The 26,824-nt window shown below is 57.2% G+C and overlaps 1 protein-coding gene across 1 annotated transcript in view; it reads left to right on the top strand.

Moving 5' to 3' along the window:
* The window catches only part of PKD1 (polycystin 1, transient receptor potential channel interacting), a 51,436-nt gene that overhangs the window by 14,543 nt on the left and 10,069 nt on the right, over window positions 1–26,824 (top strand). The window contains exons 2-32 of the mRNA XM_080677127.1: window positions 3,877–3,948; window positions 4,069–4,140; window positions 4,895–5,064; window positions 5,315–5,986; window positions 6,109–6,292; window positions 7,047–7,267; window positions 7,605–7,720; window positions 8,225–8,351; window positions 8,692–8,933; window positions 9,511–10,266; window positions 11,127–11,258; window positions 11,443–11,618; window positions 11,878–12,011; window positions 12,610–16,226; window positions 16,440–16,589; window positions 18,001–18,144; window positions 18,272–18,551; window positions 18,641–18,854; window positions 18,935–19,106; window positions 19,469–19,621; window positions 20,247–20,391; window positions 20,577–21,197; window positions 21,361–21,517; window positions 21,811–22,063; window positions 22,167–22,362; window positions 23,870–24,040; window positions 24,122–24,265; window positions 24,357–24,567; window positions 24,668–24,794; window positions 26,279–26,395; window positions 26,489–26,538. Coding sequence (XP_080533253.1) covers window positions 3,877–3,948; window positions 4,069–4,140; window positions 4,895–5,064; window positions 5,315–5,986; window positions 6,109–6,292; window positions 7,047–7,267; window positions 7,605–7,720; window positions 8,225–8,351; window positions 8,692–8,933; window positions 9,511–10,266; window positions 11,127–11,258; window positions 11,443–11,618; window positions 11,878–12,011; window positions 12,610–16,226; window positions 16,440–16,589; window positions 18,001–18,144; window positions 18,272–18,551; window positions 18,641–18,854; window positions 18,935–19,106; window positions 19,469–19,621; window positions 20,247–20,391; window positions 20,577–21,197; window positions 21,361–21,517; window positions 21,811–22,063; window positions 22,167–22,362; window positions 23,870–24,040; window positions 24,122–24,265; window positions 24,357–24,567; window positions 24,668–24,794; window positions 26,279–26,395; window positions 26,489–26,538 — 9,996 coding nt within the window. The remainder of the gene's footprint in view (window positions 1–3,876; window positions 3,949–4,068; window positions 4,141–4,894; window positions 5,065–5,314; window positions 5,987–6,108; window positions 6,293–7,046; window positions 7,268–7,604; window positions 7,721–8,224; window positions 8,352–8,691; window positions 8,934–9,510; window positions 10,267–11,126; window positions 11,259–11,442; window positions 11,619–11,877; window positions 12,012–12,609; window positions 16,227–16,439; window positions 16,590–18,000; window positions 18,145–18,271; window positions 18,552–18,640; window positions 18,855–18,934; window positions 19,107–19,468; window positions 19,622–20,246; window positions 20,392–20,576; window positions 21,198–21,360; window positions 21,518–21,810; window positions 22,064–22,166; window positions 22,363–23,869; window positions 24,041–24,121; window positions 24,266–24,356; window positions 24,568–24,667; window positions 24,795–26,278; window positions 26,396–26,488; window positions 26,539–26,824) is intronic.

Genomic DNA, 26,824 nt, shown 5'->3' with positions numbered 1-26,824 from the left:
TGTTTTCTCTGCTCCCTCCCTTCCCAGTGTACACTGAGCACAGAAATGGGTAGTGCTGCCCACTGTGTCCCCTGGAAGAAAGTATATGCCCCCTCCATGTCTCCCAGACCCACTTTTTAAAAAAAAATATTTTTAGTGATTTTAGAGAGGGGAAGGGAGAGGAAGAGAGAGATAGAAACATCATTGATGAGAGAGAATCATTGATTGGCTGCCTCCTGCACAGCCCCTACTGGGGATCAAGCCTGCAACCAGGGCATGTGCCCTTGATCGGAATCGAACCTGGGACCCTTCAGTCCTCAGGCTGACATTCTATCCACTGAGCCAAACCGGGTAGGGCTCAGACCCACTTTTGAGCATGTATCTCGGCTTACCTGATGGCAGCTGCCAGACTGAAAGGAAAAAGCCTCCTCCCACCCCCATGTCAGAGGGAAGGGGGAAGCTGGATTCAGATGGGGAGAGCAGAGGTGACCCTGCCAGAGGCCCCATCCCCATGTCCCCTAGCCCACAAAGCAGCCGTGGGCAAACTACCGCCCGCGGGCCGGATCCGGCTGTTCTATCCGGTTCTCTTGCTCTCCCCTCCGCTCCTTTACTTTGAATTTATATTAGTTCACACAAACACTCCATCCATGCTTTTGTTCCGGCCCTCCGGTCCAGTTTAAGAACCCACTGTGGCCCTCGAGTCAAAAAGTTTGCCCACCCCTGCCACAAAGACTTCTGCCCCTGGAGTTCTTGGAACCCACACTCTAGGCATGGGTTCCTGTCCCACAACCCTTGAGGCAAACAGACATGCATGTGCGAGCACACACTCCCCTTTCCAGATGGAGAATCTCAGGTCTCGGTAAGAGTGGTGGGCACCGAGCTCAGAGGCAGGGCTGGGGTCTGACCCTGAGGCCACAGTGCCACTTCTTGGAGTGGAGGAGGCCTGGGTCCTGAGCCCCCTGGCTGGAGTGGCTTCTGACTGCACTTGCCCACCCTCTCGCCATCTGTTTCCCGGTGAAGCCCCCTCTCCTGGTCCTGTGTCCTGCCAGCCCCCGTTCCAGGCCCCCTCGGGCAGCCGGCTGTCCACTCTGCACTGAAGCTTTCACATCCCGTTTCTCCTACTTCAAGAGCAGAATGAGAGTGTGGAAAATCTAGGGTACCTGCCTGCTCTTGAGAATGGGTTTGTTACTCTGCACCCCTTCCAGCGCTTTCTTTAGTTCTCAGTTTGAACATTTGGGGAGGGGGGCTGCGGTTTGCACCTGTGTTTCTCGTGCCTTTGTGTGCTGAGGAGGCACCAAGCCACACCGCTGATGGGCTTAGGGCTCTCAAACTAAATCATGTCTCCTGTCACAGGGGCGGGGCAAAGAATGTCTGGGCCTCGCACTGTGTGTGGCTACACTGGTTCCCAAAGCAGTCAGGCTCTCAGGGTTCTGTGTGGCATGACTGCATGAGCTGGCACCTGCACTGCTATTCGACCTTCTTGCTGGGAGGAGAGCCTTGCCAAGTTAGGTGTCCTGGCATCCTGCCTGGTTGGGCCACTTGGTCAGAGCAGTGGTGGGGCTGCTGTGGGTCCTCCTGATGGAAGCCCCGTTTCTATCTGGTCCCAGCAGGAGCTCTGACCCACCAATGCCTCCCCCACCCTAAGGGACCCCAGGCTAGTTTTGCAGAGGCTCCACCGCCGGGAGGACCTGCCTGCTTTTCTGCCAGCCTGGCCCATTTGACCGTGTTTGAAGTTTCTCTCACAGCCCCTCTTGCTCTCTGGAGGACCATGTTCTTGCTCACTTGCTACCTGTACCCTCTGACTGAGGCTGCCCCTGGCCTGCTGCCCACCCCCGGCAGGCTGAGGCCAGTGTCAGTGGAGCTCTTCGTGTCCATGTGCTGTCTGCTTATCGAGTCCCTGGATGGCTACTGCACTTTGCAGAGAGAGAGAGAGACAGACACACACACACCAGGCTCCCAGTGTTAGCTTACTGCATCTATAGTTCAAATCCCCGCACCCCCTTAGTGGAAGCCACAGGGGGATTGGGCCAAGCTCCCTACATTGGTCACTCAAAGGCCAGTGGTGCCCCCAAATTCCCTAGGTAGCCCCCTGGTTATGTTGGGAGCCAGGATAGTGGGAGCAGCCTGGCTGAGACCCAGACTTCAGACCCTGTCCTTGGTAGGTGGCCAGCATTCAAATATTGGTTGCCATGAGCCTCCGTGTGGCCAGCAGGTCTCCAGGGAGGAGCAGTGGTCAGAGGCTGGGTGGGGGTCATTTCCTGAGCCTGGTTCCAGAGGTGGTCCTGGTTGTTGTGAGCTGAGCAGGTAGACTGTGCCAGGCATCCTAGTCTGCCAAACCCTGGGACCTTGTCTTCCTCTCACCCCCATGACCTTGGGGCCTGTGTGTGTGGAGGCCCAGAGGCCTGGGCTGATACTTGGCTCCAGGAGGACCTTGTTTCACACCAGCCTGTTCTTACTAAGCTCCTTTTGTGTTCAGAGCAGGTTGGAGAAAGCAGAGCCAGAGGGTGACTGATAGGAGCTGGGCTTCAGGACACTCTCCCACCCCAGGCTGCATGGGAGCTTGCATAGGAGGGCCCGTGGTGGCTGGGCCAGGGCCAGGGATGGGGGTAGGATGGGGGAGGCTGTGTGTTTTAGGAGCTGGGTTGGCAGGCCTGGAGGAGGCATTGATGAACCCCAGTCTCTGCATGGCTGTGTGGTCACTGATGGGAAGACAGGGTTGATGAGAGGCATTCTGAGACATCAGAGGGCAGAGGCTTATGGGTAGGAGGTCCAGGCCTCATTTATTTATTTATTTTTTTAAACATTTTTTTAATATATTTTATTGATTTTTTTTATAGAGGGGAAGGGAGAGGGATAGAGAGTTAGAAACATTGATGAGAGAGAAACATCGATCAGCTGCCTCCTGCACACCTCCCACTGGGGATGTGCCCGCAACCAAGGTACATGCCCTTGACCGGAATCGAACCTGGGACCCTTCAGTCTGCAGGCCGACGCTCTATCCACTGAGCCAAACCGATCAGGGCTGGGCCTCATTTATTTAGAGACCATGGTCTGGGGTACACAGACCTGTGGGAGCCTGGGGAGAGGCTGAGGAGGATAGGGTGGTTAGGTGACTGGGGGTGTCTAAGTGATCCATGAGTTCCCGTCCCAGGAGATAGATGGGCAGAGCGACTGTGATCTCCCCCTCTCAGCTGGGAGGGAAAGTGGGATTATTGGCTAAGTCCTTGTTGTTTCAGTCCCGTCTTTCTTTGCACAGATTTTTGTGGGGTCACATTCTGTTTCAGGAGATTCCCTTGCTCTCATCTGTCAGTTCATCCACTCCTACGCAGGTAGCATAGTTTAACATAGGGTCAAACCATGTTTCACCTTTTCTTGATGGTTCTTGCCCAATTATGCTTCTCACTGAATTTGTGTTATCTTGACCGTGTGGGGTCATGTTATCGAGGTCATGTTAACCTTGAGGTTTAATAGAGGCTGTTGTTATCACTATGGTGCTGGGTCATCCACTAGGGCCCTATCCCTATTCATCTGGACTTTGTGCCCCACTGTGTCTCAGGGACATTCAGAGGCCTCCCCAGTGGCAGCAGCTGGCCCCTGTGTGGTGGGGGGTGAAGTCTGCCCTCCATGGTGTGGGATGACCTTGCTGAGCCAACGGGAAGGGGACTGGGCAGGGCCTTGGATCTGTAGGAGAGGGGCAGGGCATGGATGGAGTTTGAGGGGCCCCAGGCCTCTCCTGCCTTGGTTTCCCCAGCTGAGAGTTCATTCCGATTCTCCATTCTGGCCCTTGGGATAGGGAGCTTGGGGGTGGGGTACTGGGGAGCTTCCAGGACAGCCTCAGGGTGGCCTTGTGTCCTGCCTAGGGATCCAGTGCTGACCTGTGGCCGCTTTGTTTCCCAGAGATGTCTCCCACAACCTGCTCCGGGCGCTGGATGTTGGGCTCCTGGCGAATCTCTCAGCGCTGACAGAGTTGTGAGTGTCCGCTTTGGCTCAGCTGTGGAATTCCACAGGGTGGGCAGGTGGCGGCAGCTTGTCACCATTGTGGTTATGGGGGCATCCCTCAAAACCTGCCGAATCCCCCCTTTCTTTCAGGGACATAAGCAACAACAAGATTTCTACATTAGAAGAAGGAACATTTGCTAATTTATTTAATTTAAGTGAAATGTAAGTTGCATTTTAAAATATATATATATATATTTTTATTGATTACAGAGAGGGAGAGGGAGAGAGAGATAGAAGCATCAGTGATGAGAGAGAATCATTGATTGGCTGCCTCCTACATGCTCCCCCACTGGGGATTGAGCTTGCAACACAGGCATGTGCTCTTACTGGGAATTGAACTGTGACCTCCTGGTTCATAGGTCGACGCTCAACCCACTGAGCAACACCGGCTGGGCTAAGTTGCATTGTTTTTATTTTCTATTTATTTTTTTGTTAATCTTCACCCAAGGATATTTTTCCATTGATTTTTTTAGAGAGAGTGGAAGTGGGGGCGTGGGGGGGTGTGGAGAAAGAAACATTGATTGCTTGCCTCCTGCATGAGTCCGGATCAGGACCAATGATCAAGCCTGCAATCCAGGTACATGCCCTTGACCGGAATTGAACCTGGGACCCTTCAGTCCGAGGGCCAACACTCTATCCACTGAGCCAAACTGGCTAGGGCTAAGTTGTATTGTTTTTGATGGGTGTCAGTGGCTTGGCCCATGGCCCCCCAAAAACACCACGCCCTCCTGACCTGGCCTTCATACTTGCTTCCTAGTTTGAGACCAGACTCTGAGAGGCCATTTGTTCACTTGTTGGGGGTTGGGGGCCTGACCTCCCTGAGATAAGGACAGCCTAGACTCTTCCTCAAGGCCAGGCCTGGTCCCCTATACCTGCCCTACCACACACTGAGTGCCTGGCCCTGCTCCTCCCACAGAAACCTGAGTGGGAACCCGTTGGAGTGTGACTGTGGCCTAGCTTGGCTGCCGCGCTGGGTAGAGGAGCAGCGGGTTCATGTGGTGCAGCCAGAGGCAGCCACTTGTGCAGGGCCTGGCCCCCTGGCTGGCCTACCCCTCCTTCAAGTCCCCTTGTCTGACAGTGGCTGTGGTGAGTGTGGGCAGGGCCAGCTTCATTTCCTGTGGTACAGCCCTTCCAAGCAGGGACTCTGCAGGTGCTCGGGTCTCCAGCCTAGATGGTAGATGGGGACCTGGGGAACAGGGTTGAGACAGACTAACTGGGTCAGGAAGGCCCTCTGGACCAGGGTGTGGGCAGGATGGGGGAAGACCAGCAGTGGGGTGGGGTGGGGTGATCTGGGATTTGGAGTGGGGGCTGAGAGGCAGCCATCTGCCCCTTTCAGGTGAGAAGTATGTTGCCTGCCTCCCCAACAACAGCTCGGGTGCCATGGTGCTGGTGGTCTTCTCAGTTGCTCATGAGGGTTCACTGGTGCCCGAGGCCTGCAGTGCCTTCTGCTTCTCCACTGGCCAGGACCTTGCGGCCCTCTCAGAGCAGGGCCACTGCCTGTGCGGGGCTGCCCATCCCCCCAACACCTCCTCCACCTGCCTGCCCTTCTGCTCCAGCTCCCCACAGCCCCCTGCCCCTGCCTGCAGGGGCCCTACCATCCTCCAGAATGTCTTCCCTGCCTCCCCAGGGGCTGCCTTGGTGGGGCCCCAAGGACCCCTGGCCTCTGGCCAGCCAGCAGCCTTCCATGTCACTGCCTTGCTGCCTGTCAGCTCCACACACTGGGACTTTGGTGACAGCTCCCCTGAGGTGGACATTGCTGGTCCTGCCAGCGTTCACCACTATGTGTTGCCTGGGCGCTATCACGTGACAGCAGTGCTGGCCCTGGGGGCTGGCTCAGCCCAACTGAGGACAGAGGTGCAGGTGGAGGCGGCTCCCGCTGCCCTAGAACTCATGTGTCCAGCCTCGGTGCATAGTGATGAGACCCTTGAGCTCAGCATCCGAAATCGTGGTGGCTCAGGCCTTGAAGCTACCTACAGCATCATGGCCCTGGGCGAGGAGCCAGTCCAAGGTGGGTGCCTCCCTGGGCCCAGGTCACCACTCCTGTTTTTCACCCCAGGGTCAGGGGTGGGTGGGGCAGAGGCCCAGGTGGGCACACATTAATGCCCTATCTCTCTCCCTGCCGGCCCCCAGTGGTGCATCCGCTATGTCCGTCTGACACTGAGATCTTCCCTGGTAACGGACACTGCTATCGCCTGGTAGCAGAGAAGGCAGCCTGGCTGCAGGCACAGGAGCAGTGCCAGGCCTGGGCTGGGGCCGCCCTGGCCATGGTGGACAGTCCCGCCGTCCAGCACTTCCTGGTTTCCCGGGTCACCAGGTACCTGAACCCAGCCCTGAGAGGCTGGGAGGTTGGGGTGGTGAGGCTGAACACTGGTGGGGACAGAGCCTGAGACAGGAGGACAGGTGAGAGTGGCTGGAGAGGCCTCAGTACCAGCCAAGGCTGGCACTGGGGGGCCAGATCCCCACCTCCTGGTTCCCCGTGTGGGAAGAGCCTAGTTAGACAGTGAAATCATGTCCTGGACATCCTCAGTGTACAGAAGGGGAAATCAGTTGAGGGCCAGAGTGGTCAGACCCATGCCCAAAGTCACTGGTTAATATGCTTAGCCCCAGTCCCTGGCTCTGACCACAGCTCCTCATTTCTCTCTGTCTATCCCTGTCCTTCTGCTTGTCCCTGTCCCTATCCCTCTGCCTGTTTCTGTATCCATCCCTAGCTATGTGTCTACAATTCTTGCTCCTAAGAGGGTCTTCCTACCTTGACAGAACTATGGAGAATATCCCTTTGGGAACTGATATGTGGGTGTCATGGCCTCCCCACAGGACATCGTGCTGGTCTGATTGAGGCAAACTCCTTTGGCTGGGCCCCTAGCCCCATGGTGAGGGTGGCTGGATGGGAATTACTATGGGCCTTGCTCTCCAGGTCATGTCTCTGAGCCTCGGTTTACCCATCTGGATAGTAGGGGCAGGGCCCACCTGAGGGACTGCTATAAGAAGCCTGCCCCTAGAGAGAATGAATGGAGGGGCACTTGTCTTTGGGGAGCCCCCTGAGTCCTTGCCCTCCCCATCATCTGCAGGGGCCTGGATGTGTGGATCGGCTTCTCGGCTGTGGAGGGCGCTGAGGCAGGCCCACTGTCTCGGGGTGAGGCCTTCAGCCTAGAGAGCTGCCAGAACTGGCTACCTGGGGAGCCACATCCCGCTACTGCAGAGCGCTGTGTGCGGCTTGGGCCTGCTGGGCAGTGCAACACAGACCTGTGCTCGGCACCACACAGCTATGTCTGCGAGCTGCGGCCTGGAGGTGTGCTGGGGCTGCTAGGGGGTTTGGGAGTGCCTTCTGCCCTGAGCCAGGACAGCTACTCTCCAAAACAGTCTCCTGGCCCCAGAGCTCCTCCTGCCCTTGGCCAGGACAGTGCCCCCTCCTCCCCCCAGGCTCTTTTCTTAGCCAGTCAGTGTTCATTAGGTGTTTGCTGAGTACCTGCTGTCGTCCTGGGCTGGGTGTGCACTGGAGGAAACAAAACTAGAGGAAGCTGGGGGAGGGGGGGGTGCTGCTGCCAGGTGGCTCAGTCCTGCCCTGGCCCCTTTCACTCTCCTCTTTGGCCTGGGACCAGTACCTCATTGCACACATGCCATCCCAGGCCCCGTGTGGGATGCGGAGAACTTCCTCTTGGGGGCGCCCAGCGGAGACCTGCAGGGACCACTGAGCCCTCTGGCACAGCAAGAGGCCCTCTCTGCCCCCCGGGAACCCATCGAGGTAGGCCAGCCAAGATCCTGCTCCCAGACACAGATCACCCTTATTGTGTGTCTCTTTAAAAAACAAGCTGCTTTTTTAAGGGTCCTTTTTAATTTCCTATGTGCCCAGTAGAAATGGTTTAGAACAGCAGTCGCCAACCCTTCGGACCTCACGAACCACCAGTTGGCGACTGCTGGTTTAGAAAACCCGCTGTTGCGCAGGAAGGAGAAGCCCCTGGCCTGGTATCCAGGAGAGTTCTGAGCTCCTATGCCTTTTCTCTCTGTGTCTGTGGATTAAAAAAAACCACCACGGTGGGGTCCTGCTGCTCACAGGTGCTTTGACATGACTTTTCCTCCCTAGCAAAGCATGTGGGGGGCCTCATAAAGCCCCATGTCGTGGCTCCTTCCCTTCTTGGCTGGTGGAGGCTATAGGCCAGGGTTTGTGGAGCTGAGCATGCCAAATCCCCCCTCCTACTGACACCTCCCCCCACACCCCCTCTGTCCTTATCCCTTTCCACTTCACCAGGTGATGGTGTTCCCTGGCCTGGGCCTGAGCCGTGAAGCCTTCCTCATCACTGCCGAGTTTGGAACCCAAGAGCTAGGCCGGCCTGCCCAGATAAGGCTACAGGTGTACCGACCCATGGGAGGAGCAGGTGGGACCCTGTCCTGGTGGTGGGAGTTGGGGGGCTTGGGTAGCCTCTGTGTGTTGTCATGTCTGCTGGTCTCTTGACCACTGGACTGATCTCCAGCCTCAAGGTGGACAGAATGGTGTCCACAGAGACCACTCGTGCCGGGGTCCCAAGGACAGATTGGATAGGGTTTGCCTGGGTGGCGGGTTCTCCCGGCTCAGTCAGCTGGCCCGGTGTTGGGAAGGGGAGGGGAATGATGGTAGAGGCCGGGAGTACTTCATGGCAGGGCCTCAGGTAGTAGTGGACATCCCTGACTGGAACTCCCCGTAAATCAGGACCTGTGATACCCTTCCTCTCCTCACAGGGGTCCCAGCAAACAGCAGCGAGCCTGAGAGTAGGTCCCTGGAGAACAGGACTGAGCTGGCTCCTGACTGTACACCAGAAGGTGTCTGGTGTCCCAGATCCAACATCTGCCTGCCACTGGACACCCCCTGCTACCCTCAGGCCAACGGGTCCACGGCAGGGCCTGGGCTCCCAGGGGCCTCCTACACACTGTGGAGGGAGTTCCTCTTCTCTGTGCCTGCGGGGCCCCCTGCCCAGTACTCGGTGTGTGTCACTGGCCTGGGTGCCATCTACCTCCCCCTCAGCCACCTGAAGTCTGGGTCTCCCCATTAAACATAGACAATATGCAGATTCTTCCACATAGTCCACGGGCCCCCCCTGCCCACCCCCCAGCCTTGTCAGAGCACTTGTTCATCTCCCAGCACAAGAAGCTCCTGCCCCAGGACTGTTACACTTTCTGTGCCTTCTAAGGAGGACTCTAAACCTCTTGGCTTGGCTTTTTCCTTCCTCTTCTTCAAGTCTTGGCTGCAGTGTCCCTCAGAGGTCCCTCCCCTGTCTGGGAAGCATCACTCTGCCTGCATTCTCTCTGTCTTGCTTTGTGCATGTTCTGTTTGTCTGAGGCTGTCCTTCTGTCCCCACCATGAGTGCCTGGGGCCCCTGTGAAGCCTGGTAGAGTGTGAGTGACTGATGAGTGTTGAGATCCATGTGGAGGAGTGACTCCAGGTTACCTGTGAAGGTCCTACCTACCTGTTGGAGCTCTGGCCCAGTGTTCTCTGCAGACCCCTGACCAGAGGTGGCCCACTGTGAGGCCCTGACACAGCCCCACCTCCCTCTCCTGTAGGTCGCCTTCCGTGGCCAGGATGGCCCCCTCCTCCCTGGTGACCTCATAGGCTTCCAGCATGATGCCGGCCCGGGCGCCCTCCTGCGCTGTACCCCAGCACTCAGCCACCCTGGCCCCGAGGCCCCATACTTCTCTACTAATGCCTCGGCCTGGCTGGGCTGCCTGCCTACCCAGCTAGAGGCCAGCCAAGCTGGCCAAGCCTGTGCCCTGCGGCTGCTCACTGCCACGGAACGGCTCACTCCCCTGCTGGGCCTCAGGCCTAATCCAGGGCTGAGGCGGCCGGGACGCTATGAGGTCCGGGCCTCAGTGGGCAACAGCGTGTTTAGGTGGAACCTATCCTGCAGCTTCGATGTGCTCTCCTCAGTGGCCGGGCTTCGGGTGGTCCACCCCACCCCCCATGATGGCCTCCTCTACGTGTCCACCAATGGCTCGGCCTTGGTGCTCCAGGTAGACTCCGGTGCTAATGCCACAGCCACGGTGCACTGGCCGGGGGGCAACATCAGTGCGCCCTTTGAGACCACCTGCCCTGATTCAGTGGCTGCCCTGGTGCCAAGCTGTGCCTATGAGGCCAACAACACCCTGTTCTCAGTGTTGGCACTGCCGAGACTCAATGAGGGCGAGCATGCAGTGGAGGTTGTGGTGGAGAACAGCGCCAGCCGGGCCAACCTTAGCCTGTGGGTGAAGGTGGAGGAGCCCATCTGCGGCCTCCGAGCCATACCCAGCCCTGAGGCCCGCGTGCTGCAGGGCGTCCTGGTGGTGAGTGTTGCCAGCAGGTCTGTTCGACCTTTCCTGAGATAAGGTGCCCGGGCAAAGAGTGGCCTCTCCCCGATGATAAAAGAGCTTGGTTGGTTAATGGGCAGGTCCTGTTAGGTGGCCATTTATTCCTAAGTTACTGAAAAGTCACTGCTGGAACAGTGGCTCTAAAAATGTTTTTTCCACCCTCACATTTCTAGAAACAAATCGTGAAACCCTTCACACACTTCTGACCTCATTAACACTGGGTGTGTTTTCAGGCCCCAAGCACTTTTTGAGAAGGGGTCTGATGCCACCTGGCCACATCAGGGCCTCTCTGGGAAGGGGCTGTCCCTGGGCCTGGGGTGCCCACCTGAACAAGGCAGCCACCAGCTCTGCACCTTTGCACAGGAACTTTGGAAGGGCAGTTTCTGACAGTCCTGCCACTGTATAGTTGTGTCCCCCAGCTTGCCCAGTCACATCTGTTCTGTCAGGTGATGCAGGTAAATATCTAGGCATGAGATGCATTGAGACTCACATGCCTTCCCAAATGGCACTGTGCTGTTCAACTAAGGGGCTGGAGCAGGAGCCCTGGAAGGGGTGTGCAGGTTCAGAGATGACAGGTGGGGAACTGAGGTACAGAGAGGTCAAGGTGTGACTAAACCCAAGCTCAGCCCCATACCATGTGGCTCCTTAGTCGAGGGTGAGCCCTGAGGCCCTCCTCCTACCCCTTCTCCCCCACAGTGTCTTCAAGTCCTGTCCCAGGAAGCCCCACGGGGAGGTGTGTCCAGGACGGTAGACGTGGGCTGAGGGCAGAGTTGGTCCTCCAAAGACCCTGTGCTGGGGCAGGGTCACCGTGGGCTGATGCTGTGCCCTTTCCTCAGAGGTACAGCCCGGTGGTGGAGGCCGGCTCAGACGTGGTCTTCCGCTGGACCATCGACGACAAGCAGTCGTTGACTTTTCACAATATGGTCTTCAATGTCATCTACCAGAGTGCTGCGGTTTTCAAGCTCTCGGTGGGTGAAGGGCGCAGGAAAGGCTGCGGGTGGGCGGATGACTAGTGCTCGCCCTTGCCTTCTGTTTCTGTTCCCTGTTGCTCCTGACCACCCTGTGGTAGCTGGGGGTGAGTGCAGAGTGGCACTTTGCCCACTCTGCCTTGAGGCCTGCTGGCTACCTGAACACCACCACCTGTCTCCACAGCTCACAGCCACCAACCATGTGAGCAATGTCACTGTGAACTACAACGTCACCGTGGAGCGGATGCATAAGATGCGGGGCCTGCGAGTGTCTGCAGTGCCACCTGTGCTGCCCCCCAATGCCACGCTGGTGCTGGCGGCTGATGTGCTAGTGGACTCGGCCGTGGAGGTGGCCTTTCTGTGAGTGCACTGGGCCCAGCAGGTAGCAGGAGTGGCAGGTTCTCTCAGCACCCCCTTCCCCAGTCCCCTCCTCATCTGTCAGAAGGTGATGGGTACATAGGATCTAGGAGGGGGTGGGAGCTGCAGCAGGGTTGGGTGGTATCCTGAACGAAGGTACAAGAACAGTGACTGTAGCCAGGCAAGGGTGCCCCCTATAGGAGCGGCCAGCCTGTCCCACTCATCCTCCCAGATGCTCACTGCCTGCCTGCTGCCCTGGCAGGTGGACCTTCGGGGATGGGGAGCAGGTGATCAGCCAGTTCAAGCCTCCATACGACGAGTCCTTCCAGGTCCCAGACCCCATGCTGGCCCAGGTGCTAGTGGAGCACAACACCACTCACACCTACACCATCCCAGGTGAGGGCGGGCCCACAGCCCTGCTGGCCCCCACTGGGCAAGACTTGCTTCACTAGTAGCTTGGGGTGATGGCCCAGGGCCTTACTAGAGTGAAAGAGGGGTGGCTAGGGGTGAGGGGTGGACTAGGTCACTGAACCCTGTGAATTGAATTTGCTGATAGGAAACTAGACCCTCCTATGCCCTTCTCTGAGCCTTTTTTTGGAGAGAAGGGGTGGAGGGTTACTGTTTAGTTACTTTTAAAATTCCAGAATCCTCATGCACAGAATGCAAAGTTAATAGCAGGGTTCCCACAGTCCTTGCTTTGCACTGGCACTCACTCTCTTAACCTCAGTGAAGTCTTACTTAGAGACAGTCTGTTCCTCATCCCAGCTCTGCTATAGCCCCGTGTCCTGCTCTGTGCTGATGGCACCCTACACACACATCTCTGCGAGGACCCCTGGGTGGGACCCCAGGGTGTTCTTTCCATTTTGACCATGGCCCTACTCTGCCCTTCTAAGAGGTTCCTGCGCACAGCAGCCCTCATAGGGTTAGGGAGGGATTGTGCTAATAGGCGGCATAGTGGCCACAGCGCCATTCCCGCTCCTGGCCTGTCCCCCAGGTGAGTACAATTTGACCCTGCTCGTGTCCAACGCCTTCGAGAATTTGACGCAGCTGGTGCCTGTGAGTGTGCGTGCCATTCTGCCTGCCGTGGCTGTGGCTGTGGGCAGCCCTGTCCTGGTAGCTGGCCGGCCCGTCACCTTCTCCCCACACCCACTGCCCTCGCCTGGGAGCATCCTGTACACGTGGGACTTTGGGGATGGCTCCCCAGCCATGGTACATCACCAGCCAATGGTCAACCACATATACACCTCGAGGGGTACGTACCACATCTGCCTAGAGGCCAACAACACAGTGAGCAGCACGGTGGCATGCACTGATGTCCGTGTTTTTGAAGAGCTCCGTGGCCTGAGTGTGAGCCTGAGCTCAGCTGTGGAGCAGGGCACGCCAGTGGTGGTCAGCGCTGCCCTGGAGTCAGGCGACAATGTCACATGGACTTTTGACATGGGGGATGGCACGGTGCTCACGGGACCGGAGGCCGCAGTGGAGCATGTGTACTTGCAGGCTCGGAACTACACAGTGACCGTGGGTGTGTCTAGCCCCGCTGGCCACCTAGCCCAGAGCCTGCCCATGCAGGTCTTTGTCCTGGAGGTGTTGTGGATTGACCCTGTGGCCTGCATACCGGTGCAACCACAGGCCCGGCTCACGGCCCACGTCACAGGGAACCCTGCCCACTATGTCTTCGACTGGACCTTTGGGGATGGCTCCTCCAACACGACCATCTGGGGGGACCCGACTGTGACTCACAACTTCACACAGAGTGGCACGTTTCCCTTGGTGCTCATCTTATCAAGCCGTGTGAACAAGGCACATTACTTCACCAGTGTGTGCGTGGAGCCCGAGGTGGGCAACGTCACTCTGCTGCCTGAGAGGCAGTTTGTGCGGCTTGGAGACAAGGCCCAGCTGGTGGCCCACGCCTGGCCCCCGTTCCTCTACCGCTACACCTGGGACTTTGGCACTGAGGATGCACCTTGCGTCGGGGTCCCTGAGGCCACATTCACCTATTGGGATGCAGGCTCCTACCTGGTGACGGTCACTGTGTCCAACAACATCTCGACTGCCAATGACTCAGCGCTCGTGGAGGTGCAGGAGCCCGTGGAGCTCACAGGCATCAGGGTCAATGGATCCCGTGTGCTGGAGCTGCAGCAGCCTTACCTGTTCTCCACTGTGAGCCACGGGCGCCCTATCACCTACCTGTGGGAGCTTGGGGACGGCACACGGCTTGAGGGCCCTTCGGTCACTCACATCTACACCAGCACAGGCCACTTCACCATCAGGGTGGCCGGCTGGAACGAGGTGAGCCGCGGGGAGGCCCAGCTGAATGTCTCAGTACAGCGGCGTGTGCAGGGGCTCAGTATCAATGCCAGCCGCACAGTGGTGCCCCTGAATGGCAGCGTGAGCTTTAGCACCTCGCTGGAGGCGGGCAGTGACGTGCGCTACTCTTGGGTGCTCTGTGACCGTTGCACACCCATTCCTGGGGGCCCCACTATCTCCTACACGTTTCGCTCTGTGGGCACCTTCAACATCATCGTCACAGCTGAGAATGAGGTGGGCGCTGCCCAGGATAGCATCTTTGTCTACGTCCTGCAACGCATTGAAGGGCTGCAGGTGGCTGGTGGTGGCGGCGGCTGCTGCTTCCCCACCAACAGCACCCTTCAGCTACAGGCTGTGGTCAGGGATGGTACCAACATCTCCTATGGCTGGACGGCCCAGCGGGACAGCGGCACAGCCCTGGTTGGCAGCGGCAAAACCTTCTCACTCACTGTGCTCGAGGCTGGCACCTACCACGTCCAGCTGCGGGCCACAAACATGCTGGGCAGTGTCTCGACCAACCGCACCGTGGAATTTGTGGAGCCCATAGGGTGGCTGTCTGTGGCTGCCTCCCCGAACCCGGCCCCTGTCAACATGAGTGTCACCTTCTGCGCCGAACTGGCTGGTGGCAGTGATGTCATTTACACCTGGTCCCTGGAGGAAGGACTGAGCCGGGACACCCCAGAGCCATCCACGACCCACACTTTTCCCACTCCCGGCCTATACCTGGTCACAGTCACGGCCAAGAACCAGCTGGGCTTGGCCAACACCACCATTGAGTTGGCCGTGCAAGTGCCTGTGAGTGGCCTCAGCATCAGGGCCAGTGAGCTGGATGGAAGCTTTGTGATGACTGGCTCCACCGTGCCCTTCTGGGGGCAGGTGGCTTCCGGCACCAACGTCAGCTGGTGCTGGGCTGTTCCAGGTGGCAGCAGACACGGCCAGCACGTCACTGTGGTCTTCCCTGATGCTGGCACCTTTTCTGTTCAGCTCAATGCCTCCAACGCAGTCAGCTGGGTCATCGCCACACACAGCCTCGTGGTGGAGGAGCCTGTTGTGGGCCTGGTGCTATGGGCCAGCAGCAAGGTGGTGGAGCCTGGGCAGCTGGTCCACTTTCAGATCCTGCTAGCCTCTGGTTCAGCCATCAGCTTCCACTTGCAGGTTGCGGGGGCTGGCCTCGAGGCACTCCCAGGGCCTCACTTTTCCCGCAGCTTCCCCCGGGTTGGGGACTACACAGTGAGCATCCAGGCCGAGAACCATGTGAGCCGGGCGCAGGCGCAGGCACGCATCCTGGTACTGGAGGCCGTGGGTGGGCTCCAGGTGCCCAACTGCTGCGAAGCAGGCATCGCCACAGGCACTGAGAGGAACTTCACAGCCCGAGTGCAGCGGGGGTCTCGTGTTGCCTATGCATGGTACTTCTCCTTACAGAAGGTCCAGGGGGACTCACTGGTCATCCTGTCAGGCCGTGAGGTCACCTACACCCCTGTGGCCGCAGGGCTCCTGGAGATCCACGTGCGTGCCTTTAATGAGCTGGGCGGTGTGAACCAAACTCTTGTGGTTGAGGTCCAGGATGTCATCCAGCACGTGGCGCTGCGCAGCAGCCGCTGCTTCACCAACCGCTCAGCCCGGTTCGAGGCTGCCACGAGCCCCAGCCCCCGGCACGTGGCCTACCACTGGGACTTTGGGGATGGGGCCCCAGCAGAGGACACGGAGGATCCCTGGGCTGACCACTCCTACTTGCAGCCTGGGGACTACCATGTGGAGGTGAATGCCTCCAACCTGGTGAGCTTCTTCGTGGCACAGGCCACAGTTACTGTCCATGTGCTGGCCTGCAGGGAGCCCAAGGTGGACGTGGCCCTGCCCCCTCAGGTGCTGATGCGGCGCTCCCAGCGCAACTACCTGGAGGCCCACATTGACCTGCGCGGTTGTGTCAGCTACCAGACTGAGTACCGCTGGGAGGTGTACCGCGCCACCAGCTGCCAGCGGCCTGGGCGCACAGCCCGTGTGTCCCTGCCTGGCGTGGACATGAGCCGGCCCCAGCTGGTGGTGCCTCGCCTGGTGCTGCCTGTGGGCCACTACTGCTTTGTGTTCGTGGTGTCATTTGGGGACACACCCCTGTCGCAGAGCATCCAGGCCAACGTGACAGTAGCCCCTGAGCGCCTAGTACCCATTGTGGAGGGTGGCTCCTACCGAGTGTGGTCAGACGTGCAGGACCTCGTGCTGGATGGGAGCAAGTCCTATGACCCCAACCTGGAGGATGGCGACCAGACACCGCTCAGCTTCCACTGGGCCTGTGTGGCCTCAACGCAGGTCAGATTCTCGGCAGGGCCAGAGGAAGGGGCGTCCTTCCAGTCCCCTCAGGTGTTTGCACCAATGAGCCCAGCAGGGGGAGAGGGTTCATCTGCTGGCAGAGTCCTGGTGAGCTTGATCCCAGCGGGAGGAGGGTGGTCCCCTGCTGTCCTCCGGGTCAGGCTCTGCTTTGAGTGGGGGCCAGGGTCTCACCGCCCCTGTTCTTGGCCACAGAGCGAGACTGGTGGGTGTGTGCTGAACTTTGGGCCCCGCGGAAACAGCATAGTCACCATCCCTCGGGAGCGGCTGCAAGCTGGTGTGGAGTACACCTTCAATCTGACTGTGTGGAAGGCTGGCCGGAAGGAGGAGGCCACCAACCAGACGGTGGGTGCCACCTGCCCTTGGCCTTAGCCCGGGAAAGTGGAGCCGTAGGCCTGCATTGGGGGTGGGGTGGGGGAGGGCTGCCAGGAAGGCTGAGTGCACAGGGCTGCCTCCTGCAGAGAGCACCAAACACCCTTTTAAGGTTTTCTATGTTTGAGTACTTCTAGAGCAGTGGTTTTCAACCTTTCTAATGCCGCGACCCTTTAATACAGTTCCTCATGTTGTGGTGACCCCAACCATAAAATTATTTTCGTTGCTACTTCACAACTGTAATTTTGCTACTGTTATGAATCGTAATGTAAACATCTGTGTTTTCCGATGGCCTTAGGTGACCCACAGGTTGAGAACCGCTTCTGTAGAGCCTAAGACCATCGGAAAACACAGATATTTACATTACGATTCATAACAGTTATGAAGTAGCAACGAAAATAATTTTATGGTTGGGGGTCACCACAACATGAGGAACTGTATTAAAGGGTCGCGTCATTAGAAAGTCTGAGAACCACTGATCTTGAGGCTGTCGGTTCTCCTCTAAGTTACTACTTTTGATACAAATTTTGTTTAACAAGACGTCCTGCTTCAGCATTATTTCCTTCCAAACCTTAGAGGAGCTGAACAGCTCTTGTGATTTGTGAAAAATAAACTGTCCCAACAGCACAAAGGCAGCAGTGAGGAAACACATTCTCCCTGAGAGTGGCTGTCCTGGTTTCCTAACAGGGAGGCCTGCTCTTCCCTCTCTGAGGGCATGTGCTCTGTTCCCCTCCCCTGGACTGGCCAGGCAGGTCAGGACCCCTGTGCAGTGACCCCATGTCAGCCACTCCAGGTGCTGTTGGGCAGGGCCTGCTGATGGGAGCAGGTGTGCCAGGCTTTGCTGGTGCCTGGGTTGGGGTGTCTGTCCCCAATGCCAGGCCTCTCCCGGATGGCCTGCCTCGGGAGTGTCTGGGTAGGTAGGAGCTCCGATCAGGGTCCTGCCCAGTTGGGCTGTCTGAGGTGGACCCTGCCCCCCCAGGACAGCAGGAACCTCAGAAGGGACTGTGTAGAACACAGCTGTCCTCCTTCCTGTGTGCATTCCTATGTGAGCACTTACCAGGTGCCTCCTGTGGGCCAGGCCCAAGATAGGCACTAGAGGCTGGAACGTGGTCTCTGCTCCTTTAGATGATCCGTGCCCTCAAATTGGAAGATCCAAAACCCGATGAATGCCCTGGGTGAGGGCCAAGCTCACTGTCCTTTGGGAACTTGGACTTGGGGCCTAGAGGGGAGCTTCCCCATCTGGGGCAACAGCACGTGCAGAGGAAGAGGCCCTTCTCCTGGGCCCAACCACCCCACTGACCTGGGCAGCCTCGGGGTCTGGGCCTGAGAAGCAGAGGCCCTTATCTCAGGGCCTGGCCTTCCTGTAATCCCACCCCATCTCCAGGTGCTGATCCGGAGTGGCCGGGTGCCCATAGTGTCCTTGGAGTGCGTGTCCTGCAAGGCGCAGGGGGTGTATGCAGTGAGCCGCAGCTCCTACGTTTACTTGGAGGGCCACTGTGACAACTGCAGTGAGGGCTCCAAGCGAGGGGTGAGCTGGGTGGGCCTGAGGTGGGGGCAGGGCTGGGTGTAGGGTCCGGGCTTAGGTGGGGACGTGTCCCAGCTTCAAGGGCTCAGCAGCCCCAATCCTGCCCCTGAGTGCTCATCTACACCCACAGCTCTGGGCTGCTCGCACCTTCAGCAACAAGACGCTGGTGCTGGATGAGACAACCACCTCCACAGGCAGCACTGGCATGCGGTTGGTGGTACGGCGCGGTGTGCTGCGGGACGGTGAGGGCTACACGTTCACGCTCACGGTGCTGGGCCACTCTGGCGAGGAGGAGGGCTGCGCTTCCATCCGCCTCTCCCCCAACCGTCCTCCGCTGGGGGGTTCCTGCCACCTCTTCCCACTGGATGCCGTGCATGCTCTCACCACCAAGGTGCACTTCGAGTGCACGGGTGAGTGTGGCTGGGTGGGAGGCAGGAGGCCACTGTGATGCCCATGGAGGCCTGCATGGAGCGGCTGAGGTGACTCTTGTGGCCCACAGGCTGGCGGGATGCAGAGGATGCGGGTGCCCCCCTGGTGTACGCCCTGCTGCTGCAGCGCTGTCGCCAGGGCCACTGTGAGGAGTTCTGTGTGTACAAGGGCAGTCTCTCCGCCTATGGGGCTGTCCTGCCACCCGGTTTTGCACCCCACTTTGAGGTGGGCCTGGCTGTGGTGGTGCAGGACCAGCTGGGTGCTGCTGTGGTCGCCCTCAACAGGTGAGCAGGGCCTCTGGGAGCAGGGCTTTAGGGATGGGAGCAGGGGCTGCTCTGCCTGTTCACTTATGTCCTCTGTGCAGGTCTCTGGCCATCACCCTGCCAGAGCCCCCAGGTGACCCCCTGGGCGGCCTCCCAGAGCTCACCCCATGGCTGCACAGCCTCACGGAGAGTATGCTGCCCAAGCTGCTGAGACAGGCTGACCCCCAACATGTCATCGAGTACTCACTGGCCCTTATCACTGTGCTCAATGAGGTCAGTTCCGGGGCTGGGGGCGCTGGGGCATTTGCCCTCAGCTGTTGGGTGCTGGCCCAGAGCTGTACTTCTGACTGGATCCTCGAATTCTTGCCAAGGGCTTGTCCCTGGCTTCCGACAGACAAAATCCCTAACCTCCTTGAAATGGCCTCTCCTCTCAGCAGTCCCTTCCTGGGACCCTCCCCAGTGTCAGATTTCCTTTGCCTTGCCTCTCCGTGCACCCAGAACCTCAGGAGGGCCCTTGAAGAAACAGGGTTTGAGTTACTGCCCACATTATGCAGCACCTGAGATGGTCTGCACTCTGCCCACCAACATGGCTACCTGTTGTCCACTGATGGCTGCCTTGTGCCCTCCACCCACAGTACGAGCAGACCCTGGCCATGGTGGCAGAGCCAGACTTAAGGTGGCACCTGCAAGCTGAGATACGCAAGAACATCACAGAGACCCTGGTCTCCCTGCGGGTCAACACTGTGGACGACATCCAGCAGATCGCAGCAGTGCTGGCCCAGTGCATGGTAGGATGGGACCCAGGCTCTTGGGCAGCACTGGGCCTCCCTACCCGAGAGTCTGGCTGGCCATGTGCCCTTCCTGGGGGAGCCCAGCATGAGCCATAGGTGCCCCCCAGGATGACCCTGCAGGGCGACCCAGGGCAAAAGGAGCAGCCCAGGTACGGAGAGGGCTGACATGGTTTCTCCAGTCCCGAGAGGCTGCCCGCCACCTCACCTAGAAACCGGGAGCTGCTGGGCTGGGCCACATCTTGATAGGGGTGGGGGGCACTGTACCTAGGGTGCCAGGGGATTGCTACAGAGGCCTTAGCAGAGGAGCAGAAAGCCTCTGGGAGTCTCCCTGTCTGCCATGTGGCATTTGTGGCTATTTGTGTGGCTGGAAGTGGCGAGTAGGGCTGTATTACCTTGGATTTTGTTGTAGGTAGGGAGGAGCCCCAGAAAGGCTCTCAACAGGGAGGCACATGGGGGAAGCTGTGTTTGGGGTGGTTTGAGAGACCCGATGGAAACAGGCAGGCTGTGGTCATGGAGGGCACCCCAGAATCACAGTGAATGTGATGGAGTTAAGCTGGGCCAGGAGCTTAAGAGGGAGCTTCCAGGCTGGAGCGAGGCTGGACATGGCCCGGGTTCCCTGCAGGTGTCCAGCAGGGAGCCTGTGTGCCTCTCATGCCTAAAGAAGACACTGCACAAGCTGGAGGCCATGATGCGCGTCCTGCAGGCCGAGACCACTGCGGGCACTGGGACACCCACCGCCATTGCCGACAGCATCCTCAACATCACAGGTGTGGGCTGGGGCCGGGGACCACACGGTACTCCTCCAGTCCTCCATCTTTCTGTCCCCCTGCCGCTGCTCCATTTCTCTCCCCCAACCCTTCTTCCTTTTCTTGTCACATTTCTCCCTACCAACCTCTCCCCCAACCCTCCCACCTCCTCCCAACCTTGCCCCCCATGTCTCCCCCGTCCGCAGGTGACCTCATCCACCTGTCCAACTCAAATGTGCAGGACCTGCAGCCCTCAGAGCTGGGGGCTGAGCCGCCTTCACTGATGGTGGCATCCAGGGCCTATCACCTGTCGTCAGCCCTCATGTGCATCCTCATGCGCTCCCGAGTGCTCAATGAGGAGCCCCTGACCCTGGCGGGCGAGGAGATTGTGGCACAGGGCAAGCGCTCAGACCCACTGAGCCTGCTGTGCCAGGGCAATGCCTCGGGCCCCAGCTGCCACTTCTCCATCCCTGCCGCCTTCAGTGGGGCTCTGTCCAACCTCAGCGACGTGGTGCAGCTCATCTTCCTTGTTGACTCCAACCCCTTTCCCTTTGGCTACATAAGCAACTACACCGTCTCCACCAAGGTGGCATCTATGGCCTTCCAGACGCAGGCTGGCACCCAGATCCCCATTGGGCAGCTGGCCTCGGAGCGTGCCATCACCGTGAAGGTGCCCAACAGCCCTGACCAGGCTGCCCGGGTCCACCGCATCCCTGCTGGTTCTGCCACCGTCCCGCCCCGGGCCTCGGTCAGTGCTGTGGTCACCCCCAACCACAGCAAACCTGAGGCCGGGCTGCACCTACAGCTCACCTACACGTTGCTGAACGGTGGGTACCATGGGCCGGGCAGTGGGCTGTGGGGGAACCAGGGAGGAGCAGGAGCTGTTTCCAGCATGGAGGTCCCTGCAGCCCTGCAGGAGGGCGGGTTCAAGGGCTCTCGGGGATGTCGCCCAGGCGGGTGGTCGTCTGACCCTATACATGCCGCCCCCAGAGCACTACCTGTCTGAGGAGCCTGAGCCCTACCTGGCTGTCTACCTGCACTCAGCGCCCTGGCCCAATGAGCACAATTGCTCAGCCAGCAGGAAGATCAGCCTGGAGGCGCTGGTGGGCAAGGACCACAGGCCCTACACCTTTTTCATCGCCCCTGGGTGAGGACCTGGGAGTGGCCTACATGCTGGGTCACTGGGTCTGACAAACCAGACCAGGACTCGTTGGCATGGGTGGGCTAGTCTCTAAGGACGAGCTGGACATGATTAGAACCGTATGTGCCAAGGTCTCATGGGCTCCCTGTGGGAGCAGGTGTGCAGCAGAGTGATCGGGGCGTGGCCAGGCCTGGCCTCGAATGGTGAGCGTGGCTGTGGCTGAGGCTGAGAATACTGCCGTGACTTGAGACCAGGGGCTGGGCAGGGTGTGGCTGTGACATTCCCCCTGCTTCTAACAGGACCAGAGATCTGGGCGGGAGTTACTACCTGAACTTGACCAGCCACTTTCACTGGTCTGCTCTGGAAGTGTCTGTGGGCCTGTACACGTCCCTGTGCCAGTACTTCAGTGAGAAGGAGATGATGTGGCGGACGGAGGGGCTTGTGCCCCTGGAGGAGACCTCACCCAGCCAGGCTGTCTGCCTCACCCGCCACCTCACGGCCTTCGGAGCCAGCCTCTTTGTGCCCCCCAGCCATGTCCACTTCATCTTCCCTGTGAGTGGGGCCATGTTCCTGAGCAGTGTGGAGGCCCCAGCTATATCCTGAGCCTGTGAGGCAAGGGCCATGCTTCCCGGGCCTGATGGCTCTGTCTCCCCAGGAGCCGGCCTTGGACATGAACTACGTCGTCCTGCTGACGTGTGCCATGTGCCTGGTGACCTACGTGGTAATGGCTGTGATCCTCCGTAAGCTGGACCAGCTTGACGTTAGCCGGGTCCGCGTCATCCCTTTCTGTGGGAAGGGGGGCCGCTTCAAGTACGAGATCCTGGTCAAGACTGGCTGGGGCCGAGGCTCAGGTGAGGGGAGGGCCCCTCAGCCAGGCTCCCAGGCCACTCTCCTTTGCTCTGGCCACTTCCCCTACTAGTGATCATAGATGACATAGAACAAGGGCTTACTTGACCAAATGCTGTGTGACCTGTGGACAGGTTGTCACCCTTCCTGAGAATGAGAACAGTCTCTGTGCAGCAGGTGCTGTCAGCCTGGATGACCTTGCTTTGTACGGTCATACGGGACTACCAGTGTGCGCAGGCCATGTGAAAGCGAGCTTAGTGATCAAAAGGGGAAATTATTTTGTTGTTATTTTTTTAGTTAATCCTCACCTGAGGATATTTTTCCATTGACTTTTTTTTAGAGAGGGAGGGAGGGAGGAAGGGAGGAACACATCAATTGGTTGACTCCTGCATGCACCCTGACTAGGGCCAGAGAATGAACCTGCAACCCAGGTACATGCCCTTGACCAGGAATTGAACCCGTGACCCTGCGGTCTGCAGGCTGATGCTCCAACCACTGAGCAATACCAGCCAGGGCGGAAAATGATTATTAAATGATAATAAATCATGGTGAAAACAATCAAGATTATTTCCAAGGTGGTAAAAATCATTGTTTATAAACAGTACAGTGTAACTTGAAACATTTAGTTAGTACAGTGTACTTAAAACAGACACACTGAGAATTAAAGTGTTTTATTTCTTTGTGAAAAACTTACCAAGAATAGTTTGACAGTGTTCTCTCATGTAACTCACAATATGGAGTGAACATCTTTTTGTGCCCTGGCGAATTGCCAGATTCCAACATTTCTTGTTTGCACTCTCCATATCATGAAATACCTTGGAGAGTTCTTTTAATATGAAGTTTTTGCCCCCGTATTTGTTCTGTAACCTCATTGTCCCTTTTGTCACAGCCTCTGTCCTTATTTATGCTGGGAAGTTTGTCACTGATGGCCTTTCTAGAGTCTCTTTGGCAGGGTCCGCACCCCCATGGCTACTGCTTCAGTGGTTCATTTACCTTTGATTCAGAATTCATGTCCAGCATTATTATCATTTTTCATTTATTTGCTGTGCTTTCCTCTTTGCCGGCCAGTGCCCTGCTTTGATGGCCCATTCTTGTAAAACACGGGTGGCTTCATTTTAGGGAGACCAGGAGGCAGCACCATTACACACTGGGTGGTCTGTGGGAACTGAAAGATGCACCGTGACCTGTCATCAGCCGGCTTTGGAAGAAGTGAGCGATTGGCCACTGGTCAGGCTGTGCATCCCTTATTTACATAGTGGACTGGAGAGCTAGCAGCCAAGTTTATATTTCACACAGTTACAGTTAATATACCATCATAACTAATATATGAATCATGTCATTGGGGGCTGTGTTTATTTAACAAATTAGGTAACTGAGATATGTGTTCATAAGAGCTGAGCAGAGTGAGGACTGCCTATACTTGAATGAAGAAGACAGGAAAAAAATGGCTGGGGTCACATGGCTGGTGGGCAGCAAATCTAGAGTCATATCTCCTCTCCTTCTACCCTCCAGGCACCACGGCACATGTGGGCATCATGCTGTATGGGGCGGACAGCCGGAGTGGCCACCGGCACCTGGATGGGGACAGAGCCTTTCACCGCAATAGTTTGGACATCTTCCAGATTGCCACCCCGCACAGCCTGGGCAGTGTGTGGAAGATCCGCGTGTGGCACGACAACAAAGGTCTGTGGGCACCTGCTCCTGCCCTCTTTCCTTCCCGACTGGCACTCTGCAGCCCTGACCCAGCTCCCGCCCCCTCTGCAGGTCTCAGTCCCGCCTGGTTCCTGCAGCACGTCATCGTCCGGGATCTGCAGACTGCCCGCAGCACTTTCTTCTTGGTCAACGACTGGCTGTCAGTGGAGACTGAGGCTAATGGGGGCCTGGTGGAGAAGGAGGTGCTGGCAGCGAGTAAGGGCCTGCTACCCCTCTCGCACCCTGCGGCTGGAGGAGGAGCCAGTGCCGCTGGCCTCCTGGAACACCGTCGGTGCCCTTTCTCTAGGTGACGCAGCCCTTCGGCGGTTCCAGCGCCTCCTGGTGGCTGAGCTCCAGCGTGGCTTTTTTGACAAGCACATCTGGCTCTCCATATGGGACCGGCCACCACGAAGCCGCTTCACTCGAGTCCAGCGGGCCACCTGCTGTGTTCTCCTCATCTGCCTATTCCTGGGTGCCAACGCTGTGTGGTATGGGGTCGTGGGAGACACTGCCTACAGGTGGGTGCCTGTGGGAGTTGGGATGTACTCCCTATGCCCAACCCCTCTTGTTCCCCCTCCTGGCCTAACCTAGCCAGGTCTCTCCTCTCTTGCCACGTAGCTCGGGGCCTGTGTCCAGTCTGATTCCGCTGAGTGTTGACACGATCGCCGTTGGCCTAGTGTCCAGTGTGGTTGTCTACCCCATCTACCTGGTTATCCTGTTCCTCTTCCGGATGTCCCGGAGCAAGGTGGGCTGGGGACCTCGGAGCTTTGGAGAGCAGAGCCTCATTGCCTGTGCAAAGGGCTGTGCTGTCCAGTATGGCAGCTAAAGAGGGAACATCAGCAAGGCCTTTAGCTGAGAAAAGGAGAAATACAGTTGTTGAAATCATGAATGAACAAGGGGATGTCACTACCAACAGCACAGAAATTAACAGGACTGATAACTCAGAAGAAACAAACAAGTTCCTAGAAAGACAAACTACCAAAACTGCCTCAAGGAGAAATAGAAAACCTGAACACACATGTAGCAAGTACAGGGGTTGAATTTAAAACCTCCCATGAAGAGAAGCCCAGATGGCCTCACTGGTGATTATACCAAACAGTTACAGAAGAATCAGCAGTTCTTCCCAGACTGAAAAACAGGAGGGCGAAAATAAATACATTTTAAAAAAAACAAAAACACAAAACCAGGAGGGCGCAGGAGGGAGAACTTCCTAACTCATCCCACGAGGCCAGCACGGCCCTGACACCACAGCCAGACAAGGGCACAACAAGACGAACCACAGACCACTCTCCTTAGGAATATGCAGGCAAAAATCCTCAACAAAATAGCAAATCAAATCCAGCAACTCATAAGAGAGGCCTATACACATGACCAAGAGGGATGTACCCCAGGAGTCCAGTACAGTGATATGAGCCATATGCAGCTGCTTATATTTAAATAAATCAACACCTCGGTTCCTCAGTTGCTCCAGCTACATTTGAAATGCTCCGTAATGTCAAACTCAAAGGCTAACACGAGCCAAATAAACAAGGTTTAAGTTCATGTGGGCCGCAAAAAAACAAAAGCTTCAATTTTCATGGAAACATAGGTTTATTTCGATAGAGACATGCTGAATACAAAGGGCTGAAATAAATGAGTAATCGTTAACATAAAACAATAGAACATCTTAATAAAAATTAATATTTTTTCTTAAAACATTAACTTACCAGACACTGAACAACTACACAAATTAAGTGTAACGCAAATAAACCTATTTTTCTTGTTCTCTGAAAGCGAAATATTTCCTGTTGCACACACCAAACAAGTCAGTCCAAGACTAATGACGTGGCAATTGGCTGCTAAAATATTCACTGCTAGTATTAGTGGAGAGAAATGGTGTGCCTGCGCGTAAGGGAAATGAATGTAACACAATTATAGTCATCAGTCATTAGTGAACGTTGTAGTTTGTTATTAATAAATATATATAACAGGTTATTGTAAAAATTAAGTTATGAAATTTTTATTAAGACGTTTCTTATATACCATTGGCTGGGTCGCAAAAATATTCGTTGGTGGGCCACGAGTTTGACATGCTTGGGCTATGGTGACAGTGCAGGTATAGAATGTGTGCATCATTCTAGAACATTCTCTAGAAAAAACTAGTCTAGACTCCGCTGGCTCAGGAGGGTGCATGTCTCCCTGAAATAGGAGCTAGAGCTGCTCCTGCTGACTACCTGCCTCTCCCTGCAGGTGGCTGGGGCCCCAAACCCTACACCCACAGGGCAGCAGGTCCTGGACATGGACAGCTACCTGGACTCCTCTGTGCTGGACAGCTCCTTCCTCGCCTTCCCTGGGCTCCGTGCCGAGGTGAGGGTTCCCCACGGGCCCTGCCTGGGTTGAGTGGGTCCCACTGCCTCTGGGCAGCTCGGAGTCTGAGGCTCTGTCTGTACTTTTCAACAGGCCTTCGCTGGACAAATGAAAAGTGACTTATTTCTGGATGATTCCAAAAGGTGGGGGCCCCTAGAGAAAATGTGAACCTTGGTGTAGGTCAGCTGCATGTGCCATGTCATGGTTACCCAGGCTGCGTGTGTGCCATGTCATGGGTGTCTGGGCTGCGTGTGTGCCATTGTATGGGTATCTGGGCTGCGTGTGTGCCATGTCATGGGTGTCTGGGCTGCGTGTGTGCCATTGTATGGGTATCCGGGCTGCGTGTGTGCCATGTCATGGTTACCTGGGCTGTATGTGCTGTCATGTGTCCTTGTCCAGTATTTGTTGGCCCTTTGTGTTGTCACATAC

This window comes from Plecotus auritus, assembly GCF_963455305.1.
Source record: "Plecotus auritus genome assembly, chromosome: 7".
Classification (NCBI taxonomy): domain Eukaryota; kingdom Metazoa; phylum Chordata; class Mammalia; order Chiroptera; family Vespertilionidae; genus Plecotus; species Plecotus auritus.
This window is presented reverse-complemented; position numbering and strand designations above follow the sequence as displayed.